Below are 16,727 nucleotides of genomic sequence, written 5' to 3' on the forward strand. Positions count from 1 at the left end.
TAACCATTTTTTAATCACTTTATTATAACTCAATGCCCCAGTTTTAAATTTCCAAAACATAGGTCATGAACTTTGACCACCAATGATGGCAAACATGAAATTAAAAAAAAAAAACAAAAAAAAAACATGACATAAAAGCCTCAGCTGTGTTCAAAAACAAAACACACAATAATAAAATAAATACGTATGCCCACACAGAAGTGATTGTCTCTTTGCTTAAGCTAAAACTTTAGCTATTGTAACTTTGTCTTCCTCACAAGTAAACAGTGCCATCTAGAGAGACTGAATGAAACTGAATTTTTTTTTCCACATGTCCCAATGTTATCAGTGCATACTTTACACATTCACACACACACACACACACACTGCTGTCCACACAGAGGATACAGAATAAAGGCAGGAAGAACAACCTCTCACCCAAATGGCATCGCATTTAATAAATATCTCTGCTGCATCCAAGTCCCGTTCCGCCACAGCCAGACATTCCTTTTTTGGTACATCTGAGTGTACAGGATCTTGATGATACATTCTGTTTGTCCACAATCACATTTGTCAAAAAAATTTAAAAAAAGCTCCTGAGCATTATTCCACATGTACACACACACACACACACACAAACACAAGGTAATATGACACTAAATGAAGCGATTCACAAAATGATCGATTGAGTCACCTGAACGTACAGTAAGTTGGTCGTTTGGCCTGATGTAAACATAGACTGGTTGTATAATTCTAGTCATGTAAGGTCACACTCACACACACACACACACACACACACACACACACACAGATCACTGGTATCAGTCAGACAATAGCAAATAAGGAAAATAAATACATTTGAACACTGCATGTTACAGTTTGGGTTCCACACTGTCATTGTTTGGCAGTCACATCAGTCCATCACGTTCACTCCTCGATCAGTTTTGAACGACGCTTCACATTTACAGACACGTCACCGGTCAGTGTCTCTCCATTGAGGTCAGTCGTCTGTTTGGCAGCAAGTCTTCGGCCATCTTCGTTGCTCACTTGGGTCAGTGCTGGTAGTGTGGTACGGTGATGTGAGCTTGGTGGTAGCTGCCATGGTGAGCGGGGTAGAGGAGGTCGGGGGTTTGAGGGGCCAGGCCGGTGCACAGAGGCTCGTGGCTGCTCAGCACAGACGACAGATACTTGGCCTCCTCTGTCAGCTGCTTCACCTCCTTCCTCAGAGCCGCGTTCTCCTTCTCCAGGTTCTCACTCTCCTGTAAACACACGGGGACAATGAAGGGTTAGATGCTGGATGACAAGAAGTGGATTCCTGTTGTCATTCTGGCACCCTTTCATGCCAAGTGGTCACTACGATAGACAGCTATTCAAAAACAATTTTCTTGCATATGGGCGCTCATGGTATAATTGCCACCCACCCACTAATATCAGGTTAGTAAAATAAAAATACACAGGTAAACACACAAAAAGTAAACAGGAAATTGAACAAAAAATGCAACTAGTAACAACAGATAAGGAAATAAAGACAGACTTTATAAACTATGAGATGCAACATGGCAAAATGTGAAAGTGACTTGTGCTTTTGCACATACATGTAGATAACATTTCTTTTTCATCATACTTTAGTGGTGTAGTGGTTAGCACTCTCGCCTTGCAGCGAGAAGACCCGGTTTCGAGCCCAGGTTGGAACAAGGGCCTTTCTGCATGGAGTTTGCATGTTCTCCCCGTGTGTGCGTGGGTTCTCTCCGGGTTCTCCGGCTTCCTCCCACAGTCCAAAAACATGCAATGTGAGGATTAGGTAAATTGGACACTCTAAATTGACCATAGGCGTGATTGTGAGAGTGGATGGTTGTTTGTCTCTAGCTGTGTGTGGCCCTGTGATGGACTGGCGAACTGTCCAGTCCATCAGTAGCTGAGATTGGCACAGCACCCCCCGCGACCCTCTGGTGGAGGATAAATCGGTTAGATGATGACTGATTCTTAGCTCGCACATGTTTACATGTTATTTGTTTTATTTATCTCTGATGTACAGCACTTTGTTTCAGCTGTTTTTTGTTGCTTTATAAATAAAGTTGGATCGGATTGGATTGGAACATTGTGATATAATTTTACTCTAGACGTTTTTTTCCTCACTTCACTGGCCCCTTGTTACCAGATGCTGAGTGGCCCCCAGGTCTTTTTTTTAAAGTTTGCGACTGCTGTTTTAATACGAATATTCATGGTCTCCAGAGAATGCACCTGACAACTTTTGGTGATCCTCTGACTTTATAGTGGCGAAATGAGGCCCTATGTCTACATTATAACCACTCAACACTATAAGGTTTGTCTAATGTCATTTTCACTGTGAGCATATCAGCCCGCTGGTGTCATGTGTGGTGAGTTGTTGATGTATCTGTAGACTCTCAGTCTTGTTTCCATATTAATGACAGCTTTATGTTTCCATTGAGTGCAGTAGATGTGAGGAGATGATCTGCAGTAACACATTTCTACTTGGTGCTTACAAGTGTGTCAAAAGTAGACAGTGGGTGGAGTTCATCATGATGGCACGTCTCTGCACTTTTAATATTGTATATATAATACATCAGTACTGAAACAATAATGTGCTGTAGGTTCATTTGGAGCTAGTGCATTATATTAAAAATCAAGTAAGTTGTAAGCTGATAGAACACCTGTGCTGCAAAAGTACAAAACTATTTCTAAATACAAAAAAAAACATTGTTATTTGATGGGATCTTATGAACAATCATGGTTTTTACAATATGAACCACCTGCAACTGACAACAGTTTTTGAATCAGGCATAAAAGGTGGAGTAAAATGTCAATAGATTATCATTTTTCTTCTTGTGTGGGAGCAGCAGGGGAGAAATATTCCACTTGGGTAAAGAAAAGGTCACTGCAGCGTGGCCATAACGATTATAATACCTATCTGTGGGTCCTTACTGTCACATAACCTTTGGGCAAACCCCTGTTCTTGCGTCACTTAGCCAAATACAGCCCACTGCTGTCAACTCTTTACAAGAAGTGACTGCCTCTTTCTCCCCTCCTGCCCACGGCACAAAATTTTGATCTCATTTACACGGAAGAAAAATAAAATACTACTGAAGAAACAGGAAATAGGCCAGCGTGTCACACAAAGGGAAACTTTCCTGTTTATGTAGTGAGACGATGAAAGCAAAACCACAAAATACTCTGCGGTCCCTTGTGTTGTCTGTGACAAGGTTTAGAGCGATTGATAACATACACCATATTTCACAGGAAGGAAGGATTCTCAGATATTCAAATCGTGTACACTGGATGTAAAACCGTCACTGTGTCTGTGCTGAAGGTCAAGATCTCCATCTGATAGCGTTCACAGAAACATCTGCTTTGAGCGTCAACGTGGTGACCGAGTGCGACATTTGCAGCACAAATCAGATTCTCTTGAATTCAAATGGTCAGCGTGTGGAAATGTGGGCAGATGCAGGTGCTGAGCTTTTGGTTGGCGAATAAAAGACTTGTCCTGCACGCAGTAAAACAATAAGTAACTACTAACTACTATCATGTGAAATTAGACCCACAAATGAGTAATGGGAGTCATGGATGCTGCTGGCAAAACACCAAACACACTCCTTTCATAGCACTGCACTCTCTGGTGGTGGATTTTGCTGTGACTGCCCACACGTGCTAATTTATTCCTGAAGCTCCTGCAAACACGCAGAGCAGCGTCCAAGTGTGCGGCCTGACAGAAGCCATGACACATCGCCACATGGTCAGGTAGCGTTTTTTGTAAAAAAAATAGTACAAACTCATACAAACGCAGGCTTAAAAGCGCGCAATGAGAACTGAGACCGATTGGATTTTGTGGATGTTTGTTTACGTCCATGATGCAGTTAGATTAGAAGCGGATCGGTTGCATCATAAAATGTAAAAATTAAAGCTTCATGGCTTCAAGTGTCCCATCTTTGCTTATACTGCTTAAGCAGCGGTTTAATGTGTCTCTTTAGGAAAATGTAGGAATCCTTGTTATATTGAAGAGAAAAAGGTTTCCTCACCAAGTGTAGTTTGTCAGCTTTCTCAGTTTGCCTCATCCTGCTCTTCTGAGCAGCAATCCTGTTCTTCTCCCGCCGCATCACCTTCTTTGCATCATCTGACGAGCTCTGACAAAACAAAAAACACAAACGTGGGACAGTTTTTCACAAAAGTCTTCCAACCAATCTGAATCAGAAAGTTGTGATCCAATCCAATTAGACACTCATGAAGCCGGTGGGCTTGCGTGTGAGTGGAAGTGTCATCTTGTGTCATGACAGTTTGACTGAGGATGGGCTCAGCGTTACGCCTAATGCGAAGGGCTCGGTCAGGGAGTGTCTGAGTCATCGGTTAGGTACAACACACCCTGTTTCGTGTCCTGAACCCTTCATCTTCTTGGTATCGGAATAACTAATCAATTTCAAACTGCTGAATCAGTTGTACATCAGAGACAACGTTAATGTCCTGTAGAGTCTGTTGAAACTGTCTGTTGTTTCCATGAGAAAAAAAAAACAGCATTTGTTTGGGTTTTATTTCCAGGACAATGAGTAACTGTGTGCTGGAAACTGACTTATGTGACACCACACAGCACTGAGGACGATGGGAGTGTCTCATTTGCACAGAAACCTACAGCACATACTTTCTGCTCTTGACAAGAGTTCAAGTCATTCACAGTTTGGTGGACGTGCAACAAACAAAAGATGAATTCTGCATCTCTCACAAAAGCCTACACTTGAGAGCGAGTCATGCCTGCAGCCCATGTGTGCATGTGCAACAGCCTGAGCGACTGTGAAGGGACGCACAGCAAGAGTACAGAAGTAGTGTGTCTATGCTGCTGCCCACCAAACACACACAGAAACACTGCATCCAATCTGAGATGTTCAGTTCACAGGATCACAACAGTCTTAAAACATCACATACATCTAACTGAGTCAGCTACAGGTGCACCATAAGGCAAAGAAGTCAATGGAAATGCACACTTACCGGCCTGCTACCAGGTGAAGGGGACTTGTAAGTTGTGTCATTGCTGTCAGAGCCCTGAGCCATCGCTGACTGCAGTGACTGAAACCTTGTGTCTTTATCCACTTCTGCTTTGTGTTTTTTGGGGATGTGTGTGCCGTATATGAGTGTGTGTGTGCGTGCGTGCGTGAAAGAGAGAGAGAGTGTGTGTGTGTCTGTGAGAGCGAGAGAGCGAGAGAGAGAGAGTCCGTGTGGCAGAACAAGTTGCTCAGAAGTTTACCACTCTGTGAGAAATGAGACTCCTTCCTCTTTTTCTGTCTCTTTCTGTCCCTCCTCCTTCTCTCTCTCTCACTCTCTCTCTCTCTCTCTCTCTCTCTGACACATATACACTGAGACTAGATGTCTACCTAATTATCTGTATCTGATGTGGCTTCTGGTAATAATTTGGGTAAGTTGCATTAGACTGGAAGTCACATGTCTGATGGAAAGTTCAAACACCAAAGGCTAATCTTGTAAACTCCAGAAAAACAACACAGTGGCACTTTAAGTAACAATAAGAACACATATGGGTGGATATCACCTGTCTCATATACTCACCCTTCCTCTGAAACGAGAGATTAACTTTACTCATGACATGTGTGAGAATTCATACGTCTTTCTGTGGTTTTGAGGACAATTGTGAGGACATCTGGGCATTGTGGTGTTAAAGGTGTCGTTTCAGGATTACACTGACATTAGGAAATGAGCGGGCAAACTTACTGAAATTCAATTCTGCAATAACGTGAAGTCACTTTTACGTAACGTCATTGCAAGATTTCTTTACTTGTCCCCCTCTTGTGCCAAACACAAGGTGAAAATGATCATCTAAATTTAAAGCAAAAATGGAAATAAAGGTAAATACAGTAAGAAGTGAAGTAGATTAGAATACAGAAAACGGTACCTAAGAATAAAAAGAATAAAACTGTACTTAAAGCTGTACACAATAATATAAATATATAAACTTGAAAGTATAAAGTAAGTTATTAAACTTTGGTTTAATTTTACCCAAATAGTTGCACCAAATAAAGTCATTTAATTAAATTTCTTCCTGCGATTATCTTTCCTCAGGGTCGGGCTACAATTAGATTAGGGCTCAGATAGGGTTAAGGGGTGCAAGTTAAATTAAGTGTCATCACTGTGGTGTGTGTGTGACAGGCACCGGGGCCAGTCCCCCCTTCCTCTTTTTCAGCACATGTCCTGTTTCGACTGAATCCTCAAGAGACAGCGCATCCCTGAACTCGAACATGGATGACTGGGTCGCGAACATTCACTCAGACCTCGTGGTAATTTCCAGAGCTGCACCATCACACTCTGCTTTGCTTGCACCACAGCAGCTGCAGCGTAGGGTGAGGCAACGTGGGCTATCATGGGCATTGAGGAAATGCCGACGGGGCTCCCCTGACCCACACCTGTAGAATTCCCTCATTGAATCATGGGGAATCTTATATAAAATGTACAGCTTGACAAGGTTAAATATTATACAATACAATAGTACACAGTGTTGTCGGGAAGAATTGTACCTCTTTTGTGTGTTTGATTGATGCATAAACGTCCAAGTCTAAAGCCGCTGTGCCCTTTTGCTTGTGTATTACTTTCTTGTTTGCCCTGTCATGAGGTAGCATTTGGTCGTGAGAGGACTCGATTTTCTAGTGATGAAAAAGAAAAAAGAAAAAAAATCAGGACCAAAACAGCTTTGCTTGGCAGAACAGTCCTCCCACACAAAAACATGTTCTACCATCACAGCGATTTTTTAAAGAGCTTGAGCAAGGGCAGACATTTCTAATACTTGGCATTTAACGGCGTCCAAAAAACACGAGTGGAGTCTGCAAAAAGAAAACACAGAATGAGGAGGAAAAGCTGATTGGTCAAATTATGTTTTAACTAGGATGCATACACAACACAGGGGGAGAAGAAAAAAAAAGAATACAAGATTATGATGTTGATTATGTTGTTGAGTTTACTCTAAACCTCAAGTGACCTCAGGCGATTTTCAGGACCTAACAAATGATATTTTAATCCTTATTAAACCACAAAGTTCTAAAAATGTTATTTATTCCAACAGGGTCAAATAAATCCAGATTTTCTTTCTTTGTTTCTCAGTGGCGGTGAAAGGCTGAGTTATCAATGGAGTTTAGGCAGCCAACATGAAAAAAACACCACTCACACTTCTCCATCATGCCCGTACTTACTAGGGGAAAAAACACCTAAAGGGACATTTATTCAGAAAAGACACAATGTGCTCTCTCGTGTGCTCTTGACACATTGGAAATTACTGTGGGAAGTTTATAATAATCATCATAAAAGTAATGAGGGAAAAGAGGAATTGTGAAGATGCCAGGGATCGAAAGAAAACTTCTCTTTTTTAATTGAATATAAATCAACTTTCAATAGCATAAACATCCTAATCTCAAACTGAAATAAAGGTCATTATATTGTCACTGGTTGACAGTAAATGTCATGAAAAAGAGGTGCGTGTGTGTATAACCCCCTTGTGAATGTTGGTGGAAATTTTCCACCCTTACAAAGTTTCATATTAGACTCAGAATTTTTTTTTATGTTATTTTGTTTTTTTTCGCCGGGAATTTATTCAACACAGGCCTGTAAGACTATTAGACTTTTTGAGTCCACAGTTTATCTATTTGCATGTGGCATCGAATACGAATACGAGCATACGGACAGCTGCACCACTCACCTACTGCTGAGAAAACTAAACTGTCACAGCTACATCATCGTGGAGAAATAAGTCCGAAATACTGTGCATTACTCTCTAAATTCAATGAATACAAGTGTATAAAGGTCACACAGTGAACATGGGTGTAGTGCTCATTTACACAGCAGCCATTTTGACAGGTCAAAGTGTGTGAATCATTAAATGAATGATGGCTGAGTTCCATTTCGTTTCCTCAAGTTTCACTGTCACACTGTCCTGACTTACATGAACTGACTGGATTGGGACAGTAAGACAACCTTAACTAAACGAATTACTCCTTAATGATTTATTTTCATATTCATATTTATTAAATGACTAATTTCACCAACCCAAATATACAAATTGAGAAAGTGGGGTATCAATAATATTCCTCTGTGGTTCATATTCGAATTGTCTGTAAAAAAAAAAAAAAGGTAAGATATAACCGTTTAACCTAAAGGTTAATATGGCAACTGCAAACCTTTTATAATGGTATCTAAAAAAAATAATGAAGTTGGTTGAAATACAAACCTCTCAAAGCGTTCTCTTTTAGTTGTAAAAATATAACCAAAATACAACCAAATGGAAACACGCTGCAACCACAGTTGATCATTTCAATTGTTGGTTCCATCAAAGTTAAGGCAACATTAGGCTCTAAATGTCTGTTATTGCCTTAGGAGAGTCATGTCGTCATCATTAATGTGATCAGTTACTGTGCTTTTTCTGCTAAAATGCTGCAGTACAAATGTTGGGAATGATAATAATAACAGTGGTTTCTTACACTTTCATGTGCAGCTCATCTTGGCAGCAGTAACATGCAGACACACACGTGGAGCACTGATGAGAGTGATTGTCGTAGTAGCTGCCAGGTGGGGGTGCTGTAGGAGCAAACAAAGTGGAGCTTTTGGTGTGAAGACGACGGCAAAGTAGCAACAGTAGGATTGATATAAACACATGCTAATGATGTGTGTGTTTGTGTATGATGACAGTTGTGTAGTGGTGTGTGTAAAAAGACTGTGTCTCGCTGTATCACTCAGGCTGCTCTCCAGTGTCTATTCACGGGCGCGATCCCACTACTGAGCGGCACGGGGGCTTTGACCTGCTCCGTGTCCGGCCTGGGTCGGTGCACCCCTCCTTGGACGACCTGGTGACCCCGGGCTCCCCCAGGGGAACCATATCGATACCGAACTTAGTGTGGACACCCGCTCGACATAGTCCACTGGAGCTCAGAACTCCTGAGCTCAAACGATCCGCCAGACTCAGCCTCCCGGTAACTTGGATTACAGGCACGCGCCACCGCACCCGGCGAGAATACTAGACTTTCACAGAGATTTTCAACCTTACCTGAACTCCTTCCTGGTGTGACGTCATGGCAGAGTAACCTACAGCAGCATCTAGTGGTGGAATACAAAAACTACAGCTCTCTCTTTCTCTCACACACACATTTAACATTATACAACACATTTTCGTGAAAGAATAAGAAATTATTAACATGAACATTAAAAAAAGTCAGTGGCAAAATAAAAAATTGATTCTTGGATTATACAATAGTGATACATATACGTATATATATATATATGTAATATACATAAATGTATGTATACGTATACTGTATATTTGTATATATGCCAATGTTTATATTACTGTATATACATACAAAGAAAATATGTATATATACAGATATATACGTACATGTATATATGTGTGTGTGTATATATACAATACAGTGAGTAATAGAGTAATACATATATATATACTGTATATATACAGATATAGATACAGATATATACACTAAAACATTGCAATATTTTGGAATAAACATATGAAACAAATGCGACACCATCCAAATAAAACACCACTGACATACAAACACTTTTGAATAACAGAATGATCACGATCTGTATGTGAAACCCAGTGACTGGCAGTGTAGCCAGAACAACAGAACAAAACAAAACATGAAACAGAAAAACAAACAAACATTGAGAGGTATCTTTCTTAAATGATCCTGATGTTTGTTTGTTTTTTAATTTAAGACATAGTTCGATGTACCTTTAAGTCTGTCAATATAGGACGTAGTATCAAACAGATGCATGATACATTAATCCAGATATGTTTAATTCAAGTTTAAATGAACTACATCTCTGGAATTATATTGTGTATAAAAGTAGAAGTGAAGGCAGAGACCTTGGATCAACTGTTTTCACTACACTGTCATCAGTGAACAATACTAAAATTAAGCAGCAGAGCTGCAGCGTTGTGTAGGCTAGTTGAATAATAATGTAAAGCATGAGAGATGAAGGTTTGTGATGTGCAGTCGTGATAATAATGTGTGTGTGTTAGTGCTCACAGTTGTGTAGTGGTGTGTGTAAAAAGACTGTGTCTCGCTGTCTCACTCAGGCTGCTCTCCAGTGTCTATTCACGGGCGCGATCCCACTACTGAGCGGCACGGGGGCTTTGACCTGCTCCGTGTCCGGCCTGGGTCGGTGCACCCCTCCTTAGACGACCTGGTGACCCCGGGCTCCCCCAGGGGAACCATATCGATACCGAACTTAGTGCGGACACCCGCTCGACATAGTCCACTGGAGCTCAGAACTCCTGAGCTCAAACGATCCGCCAGACTCAGCCTCCCAGTAACTTGGATTACAGGCGCGCGCCACCGCACCCGGCGAGAACACCAGACTTTCACAGAGGTTTTCAATCTTACCTGAACTCCTTCCTGGTGTGACGTCATGGCAGAGTACCCTACAGCAGCATCTAGTGGCGGAAAACAGAACTGCAGTTCTCTCTTTCGCTCACAAACACATACACATCCGTCAGTTGTTTAACATTATACAACACATTAACAATGTGAAAGAATAACATATTATTAACTTGAACATTTAAAAAATGTGTTTTCTGGATGTATTTTAATAGATATTGAAAAATAATTACATAATTATATTATATAGTTCATTTGAGTTTGAGATCCCTGCATCATAGCATTGTTTAAAAAAAACCTCATCTAATTGTGGCTGAATAGGGTATGACAATACTGTATTGTAAATTTACTGTGCTGTTGAAGTGACTCACAAACCTTGTTCAGGTGAAGATGACGTCACGACAGTCAGGTTAAAACCTCGGCGAAAGCATGACACTTTCGCTGGGTGCGGTGGCGCGCGCCTGTAATCCAAGTTACTGGGAGGCTGAGTCTGGCGGATCGTTTGAGCTCAGGAGTTCTGAGCTCCAGTGGACTATGTCGAGCGGGTGTCCGCACTAAGTTCGGTATCGATATGGTTCCCCTGGGGGAGCCCGGGGTCACCAGGTCGTCTAAGGAGGGGTGCACCGACCCAGGCCGGACACGGAGCAGGTCAAAGCCCCCGTGCCGCTCAGTAGTGGGATCGCGCCCGTGAATAGACACTGGAGAGCAGCCTGAGTGAGACAGCGAGACACAGACTTTTTACATACGTCATCACACCACCTTTATCGCTCATGCTTTGCATTATAGTAACTAAGCTATAACTAAATCTACACAAAGCTGCAGCTCTGCTGCTCCTACAGCCACCAGCTGGAGGACACCAGTTAATACATCACTGTAACACACCTGATTCAAATGAATCATTATCAGGCTTTTGCAAAATACATCCAAAGGATCTGAGTGCACGTTTGAAAACTCATTTTCATTGGAAAAATGTTGAGCAAGTGTATAAACAGAGCTCTCTTAAGTTCTGAATAAGGTGTTCAGCACATTGAGATATACTAGTGTAATAGATATCAGATATTTTTACTATAGTTTTAGAGAAATTTCAAATTTGATGTCATAAAAACATTTCTCTAAAACGGGACAGTAAAAATGTCTCATTTGCAGTAAGCTAGTAGTCATAGATGTCCTACACGCAACCTAGTCAGTCTTGTCCAGAACATATGGACATTTTTTGTTTTGAGTGGAAGATTTCTAACAACAAAAAGCATAACCTATGTTTTAATATTATAATAAAATTAAAGCCCAGAGAAATAAGGTAACAGTCATGTTCGTTGTGGATCATTTTAATGTTGTTTGGCTTTTGTTTTTTTTTTATCATCAGCAAAAATTTGACCGTTCATCTTACAAAACACTTTCTTTGCAGTCAAGTTCAAACAATACAATACAATAAAATAAAATAAAACAACAATTAATTAAAGAATGAAAATTTGACACAGATCCAGAAAATCCCTGTGACATCTCGTATGTCTGTCGAGACCTCCAGGCATAATTAGCTGAGAGAGAGAGAGAGAGAGCGAGAGAGAGAGAGAAAATGTTACATAATCTGCACTTCAACATGATTTTATTAAATGAATGCATTCAAATTGGGACTTTTGTAATTTCTTTGTTAATTCATTGTGTGAGACACCCCTCATACATGAGTCAAATCCTTACTCTGCTCTGGTGGGGATTCTATAATTTTGGAGGATTATTATACGAATACAAACTCTTGTCATGTGGACGTTGCTGTTTGTACGAGTTTAACATAGCATTATCTCCATCTGTTCACCTGCTCTGTGTTTTTGTCCACTTCAGGGCGTGTCTCGGAGGCACAGATGTGGTTGGGTGGTAGAAGGTGCAGCCAACTCGCTTACACAGCGCCGCAAAACGACAAGGCTGTGGGAAAGAAAAAGTAAAACACCAGCTTTAAAAGTGAAAACAAAAAACAAGACTTTTTCTTTCACCTAATCATACATACACCAACATAGTATTGTGCAATCAAAGCATCACCTTGGGATGATAAAATGGACAGTCCATCTTCTTACACTCGGGGAAGAAGCGACACACACTTGCTGTTTCAGCTGGCTGCACCGCTGTGAACACAAATATTCCAGTTAGAGACAGGAAAGCTAAAATCTGCTGTATATTGGTGATTTAAGGAGACAAAGAGACACCTGGTTTGGGTGGAGGAGCGACCGTGCTTCTGCGGCTGACATGAGTAAAGGGACAGTCTGGTTTTGTACACCTGGCATCGTATTTACAACTAGGGTGGATGAAAAGACATTTATCCCCAAATCTGCAGTTGGGAAACGTCCTTCAAAAGGGAAAGAATATACAAAGAGCCATGAGTAAGAAGCTAAAAAAAAAAAACAAAAAGCATCATGAGTGCTACTACAGTTTACAACCTGGATTACTCACTTGCACTTTGTTGTAGGATGATGGTACAAACACTCGTCTCCACTTTTACAGACCGGCCAGAACTTGCAACGCTCTGTGACTTTTTGTTTCTTTAAAGGGACGTTGTCCTCATCCATCATCTCAATCTCCATCACATTATCTATAATGAGTGGACAGACAGTTATGAGACAACACTACATTATGGAGCATCATACTAAAACCCTCTGAACACCACACACCGTCTGATGGCATGACCACTCCCTGTAGCCTCTGAAGGATGCTGACTTTGGGCTCTCTGTGTGCATGGTCGGTTGTCACAGAGTCCTTTTTGGGAGGCCTCACATCATCCAGCTCCATGTCACAGTCTGTAAGATTCCCCAGTGGGCTCGGTACTCCATCTAATGTCACTATAAACTTTGGGCTGGCAGAGTCACCTGTCTCCTTGCTGCGATGTGGGAGAAAAGAAGAAGACAAAAAATATGGCAACATACCATCAAAGGTTGCAAAATTCTATCCAGAATAAATCTGAACTGGGAGTAGCATACTTTGTACGTGTGTACAGTATATACCTGGCCTGGACAGTGCGTGGTACAGCAGAATAAACTTCCCCTTTGACCTGAAGATGCTGCGGAGTTCTGGTCTGAGATTCTTCCAGTCGTGGTCGACTCATTATGAAGGAGCGGGTATCAAATCCCTTTTCCTCACTGCCAGCAGCCACCTCCACACCTTTAGGTAGAATACAAAAGCAGATGTTGTAGTATAAATGCAAGAATCATTTTAGGAGATATTAACTAGTTTTTTAAGTTTTACTTTAAGTAAACACTGGGGAGAAGAAATTTTCATTAAATCCCTAAAAAAGAAGAAGATAAAGACTCACCATAATCACGTCGCTCTCTTCCATCTCTGCCCTCGATTAAATCCAACTGGAGGCGTGAAGCTAAAGACCTCACTGGACCTGGAAGGAAAATACAACATTAAACACTTAACGCATCAAAACAAACCTAGACTTGGTTTCTTTGTTTTAAATTGTTCTTTTCAAATAATTAGGATGTATGTATGCATGGAAGTGGCATTTCAAGCAACATGTATGTGATTAAAGCACTAAAATGTTGAATTTGATGTCATCGGAACATTACAGCAGAGCTCAGAAAAAGGTACAAATATTGTATGTTGTAGGGATTCTATTTGAACATACCTTCTGTTCTAGAAGGAGGTAGCTCTGCAGAGTTGTAGGCCTGCACCTTGGGGACCAGAGTGTGGAGGTGCTCCTGCACCAGCTGGATGGCTGCCGTCATCTCCTCAGTGCTGGTCACGCGAGTGCGAGGCGCCACAGGAACAGTCTGCTTCTGTGGTACTATAAGGGGGAAAGAACAGCGAGAAAAAAGGTATCAGCAACAGAGGTGAATGACCTGAAGAACAGAAATGTAAAAAATACACGTCTGGCAGTGGAAAACATACTTATGGGGTAGGATGTCGTTTTAATGATCGAGTCCTGAGCTTCAGAAATGGCCTTCAGTATCAGATTTCTGTTGGCTTGCTTGGCTGGTGGGAGAGTAGGTCTGAAATAACAAAGCAAGGAGTGTGAAGAGTGTTTCTTTTTGTCACTTCAAGATCAAACCTGTGATTTGAGTTGACAGTTAAGGCCAAATGTTCTGGTAAGGGATGGTAAAATGTCTCATATAATAGCCACAGTGTTGCAAAATCACTTTCACAAATGCTTATTTTAAAAACAATGCTTAAAATGTTCTAAAGTATCTTACTTGCGTTCTGGTTTGGATGGCAGGGACACTCTACTGGACAAGCCCCTTCCTCCACTGTGTAAATCCTCCTCTTCCAAATCATCGCTGTCATCATCTGCTGCTCTGTTCACTCGTACCACTGAACTTGCGGGTGCTTTACGCTTCCGTGACATCTCCTCCTGCTGAACATTGCAGGCCAACTGTGAATATTTGTCTACACCGGTCTGACATGTCAGCAATTACTTTGCATCATAAGCAAAGAAGATTTCATAGCACTCTGATTGAAGTAAATCCTTCATAACTCTAATTTGAAAAGAGGGTATGCTCTCATGGAATCCTACCTTACTGCTGCTTCTGCTGTCCTGCTGCCTGCTGCTGTGAGAGGATCCCTCAGTGGGCCGACACACATATGCAGAGCTCACGGACATAGGTTTGCTCTGACCCGGTCTGTAGATCTCAGCTGTGGGTCTACTAGCTGTATTACGTGTTCGCCCATGATTGGTGCGGATTTCTACAGGGTCCTCAGCGATGAAGTCATCATCCATCTCTGGTTTGATGTCAATAACAGCCTCTGAGGGGAGTGGCTCTATGAGGGGTTTAACCGTGGAGGAAAGTCGAGAAGAACTCTTCTCCAACATTCCCCTCCTGCTGACAAACAAATAGGTGTTAATGTGATGGATGCAAACAAACACAACTTAGCTTTAATGAATTCAGCACAAAGACACTTAGACTTTAAGCACCTGCTGCTTTCATGGGCCGAACTTGACACACGTGTTTCAGTCCTATCAGAGTGAGAGCTAGACACTGTCAACACCTTCAGCTCCTCTGTACTGCCATCTTCACTTACAGACGATCGGCTCTTTCTAGCCACAGTACTGCTGTCAGACTGGACCTGATGTTTGAGGGATGTGGGCTCTAAAACAAAATGAGAATTGAAGAACCAGAATTTACACAATAATATTAGATACTGCATTTTACTTGTGCTTTGTTTCTGTAATATTATGTGTGATATGTTGTTTTGACACATGGTCTACAGATATAGTGCATACATATGTCCTCGATTTAAATTAAAATAAGCCTCAAGCAACTTGTGTTTAAAGTGTTTAAAGATTTATTGTTTATTAATGTGCTATATCTCTGTTCTAGTTATGTAAATAAACTAAATATGCAAGGTTATGTGTGCTTATGTAATAGAAACGTTTGTCTTTAGCCGAGCAAAAAGGATAGAAAATCATGTATCCACCACACTTACCTACTGCAACAGTTCGTAACTTCTCCAGAACTCCTTGAAGCCTAAAACAAAACCACATGAAACTCATGTTAGAGCAAAAAGAAATATGTATGCATTTATCTGTGTGCAAAACGTGCATGTTCTTAATGAGCACGATATAAAATGATTAAGATTGTACCAGGTTGTGAACTTGATGGTATTATTTCCGAGGAAAAGGGAGAGATCGTCGGCCATCTGTTGAGAGGTTTTCTTGTTCGCCACCATCACCATAATATAGTCAGGGAGCTCTTCATCTAAATTGTAAAAAGAAAAGTCTTACTATATGTATACACGAAACTGACGTCTCCAAAGAAAAGCATCCGCGTTTAAATCACTTACCAATATATGCACCAAGTTCTTGAAGCTTCCCCTTGATAGCAGCCTGAAAAACACCAAGAGCAACTTTAGTATATAGGTACAGCATGTCTACAACATATTAAGGAGCTATTGCAAACGTTGCCTGGCGTTATCTGTGCCAAATAAATTAAAACCACTAATGCTAATGTTAAGCTACCTGGTGGTTAACTTAACAAGTATTGTTTTAAACCCTTATTCGACCTTCTCGTTTTCTTTCCGTTAAACTCTGACGCTAAGCTAACAAGCTAATGTTAGCCACCAGCCTCTATGTTGCTCTAAATATGTTTATCAGACGTTGGGCGTCTAAGGCAAACCTCTAACCTTCAACCCACGGAGGTACTCACTCTTATTTTCTTGCTGATCTCTGTCCCAATTTCCATGTTGGTCGTTTAAATCAAGCAACTAAGGCTTAAAGCTAGGACTATTTTTTTCAGCTCCGCTGCTAGCAAGGGAAATGTGTGACGTCAATTCTGTGATTGACGAAGGTGGCCGAAGAGGGACAAAACTCGCAGTGTAACAAGTTTGCGGAACCCCGTAAAGAACACATTAATAAAGCTTCCTCTGTTAATC

The 16,727-nt window shown here is 41.2% G+C and overlaps 2 protein-coding genes across 7 annotated transcripts; both read right to left on the minus strand.

Annotated features, from left to right (window-relative positions):
• Positions 1-413: 413 nt before the first annotated feature.
• On the minus strand, positions 414-10,418 carry batf (basic leucine zipper transcription factor, ATF-like). Of its 4 annotated transcripts, XM_044013664.1 has the most exons (6): positions 10,023-10,368; positions 9,020-9,069; positions 8,457-8,553; positions 6,507-6,632; positions 4,014-4,118; positions 414-1,238 (listed from the first exon to the last, which is right to left on the minus strand). In XM_044013664.1, exons 4-6 carry the CDS (start codon positions 6,606-6,608, stop codon positions 1,032-1,034), a joined length of 414 nt encoding a protein of 137 aa, XP_043869599.1. In that variant the 5' UTR covers positions 6,609-6,632; positions 8,457-8,553; positions 9,020-9,069; positions 10,023-10,368; the 3' UTR covers positions 414-1,031. The 4 variants fall into 4 exon arrangements, with proteins under 4 accessions (XP_043869599.1, XP_043869600.1, XP_043869597.1 ...); XM_044013665.1 differs by lacking the exons at positions 9,020-9,069; positions 10,023-10,368 and adding an exon at positions 10,380-10,418; XM_044013662.1 differs by lacking the exon at positions 10,023-10,368 and having other exon boundaries at positions 9,020-9,222.
• A 1,270-nt stretch (positions 10,419-11,688) lies between these two features.
• On the minus strand, positions 11,689-16,637 carry zc3h14 (zinc finger CCCH-type containing 14). 3 transcript variants are annotated; one of them, XM_044013112.1, is made up of 17 exons: positions 16,502-16,637; positions 16,140-16,182; positions 15,940-16,054; positions 15,783-15,823; positions 15,271-15,445; positions 14,872-15,175; positions 14,552-14,712; positions 14,250-14,350; positions 13,987-14,145; positions 13,669-13,746; positions 13,361-13,517; positions 13,031-13,236; positions 12,813-12,951; positions 12,569-12,708; positions 12,405-12,487; positions 12,184-12,290; positions 11,689-11,908 (listed from the first exon to the last, which is right to left on the minus strand). In XM_044013112.1, exons 1-17 carry the CDS (start codon positions 16,535-16,537, stop codon positions 11,905-11,907), a joined length of 2,049 nt encoding a protein of 682 aa, XP_043869047.1. In that variant the 5' UTR covers positions 16,538-16,637; the 3' UTR covers positions 11,689-11,904. The 3 variants fall into 3 exon arrangements, with proteins under 3 accessions (XP_043869047.1, XP_043869048.1, XP_043869046.1); XM_044013113.1 differs by having other exon boundaries at positions 14,552-14,709; positions 14,872-15,178; XM_044013111.1 differs by having other exon boundaries at positions 14,872-15,178.
• Between the last annotated feature and the right edge of the window lie 90 nt (positions 16,638-16,727).

Source organism: Solea senegalensis, linkage group LG18, assembly GCF_019176455.1.
Source record: "Solea senegalensis isolate Sse05_10M linkage group LG18, IFAPA_SoseM_1, whole genome shotgun sequence".
Lineage (NCBI taxonomy): Eukaryota > Metazoa > Chordata > Actinopteri > Pleuronectiformes > Soleidae > Solea > Solea senegalensis.

What these genes read in the sequence shown, in the direction of transcription:
- batf (XM_044013665.1), bottom strand. Translation starts at nt 6,608, where the DNA reads ATGCTACCTCATGACAGGGCAAACAAGAAAGTAATACACAAGCAAAAG. An exon ending in CAATCAAACACACAAAAGAG is followed by an intron (nt 4,119 to 6,506) that starts GTACAATTCTTC and finishes TTGTTTTGTCAG; the next exon opens with AGCTCGTCAGATGATGCAAA. An exon ending in AAGCTGACAAACTACACTTG is followed by an intron (nt 1,239 to 4,013) that starts GTGAGGAAACCT and finishes GTGTGTTTACAG; the next exon opens with GAGAGTGAGAACCTGGAGAA.
- zc3h14 (XM_044013111.1), bottom strand. Translation starts at nt 16,537, where the DNA reads ATGGAAATTGGGACAGAGATCAGCAAGAAAATAAGA. An exon ending in AGAACTTGGTGCATATATTG is followed by an intron (nt 16,055 to 16,139) that starts GTAAGTGATTTA and finishes TTTACAATTTAG; the next exon opens with ATGAAGAGCTCCCTGACTAT. An exon ending in GTTACGAACTGTTGCAGTAG is followed by an intron (nt 15,446 to 15,782) that starts GTAAGTGTGGTG and finishes ATTTTGTTTTAG; the next exon opens with AGCCCACATCCCTCAAACAT.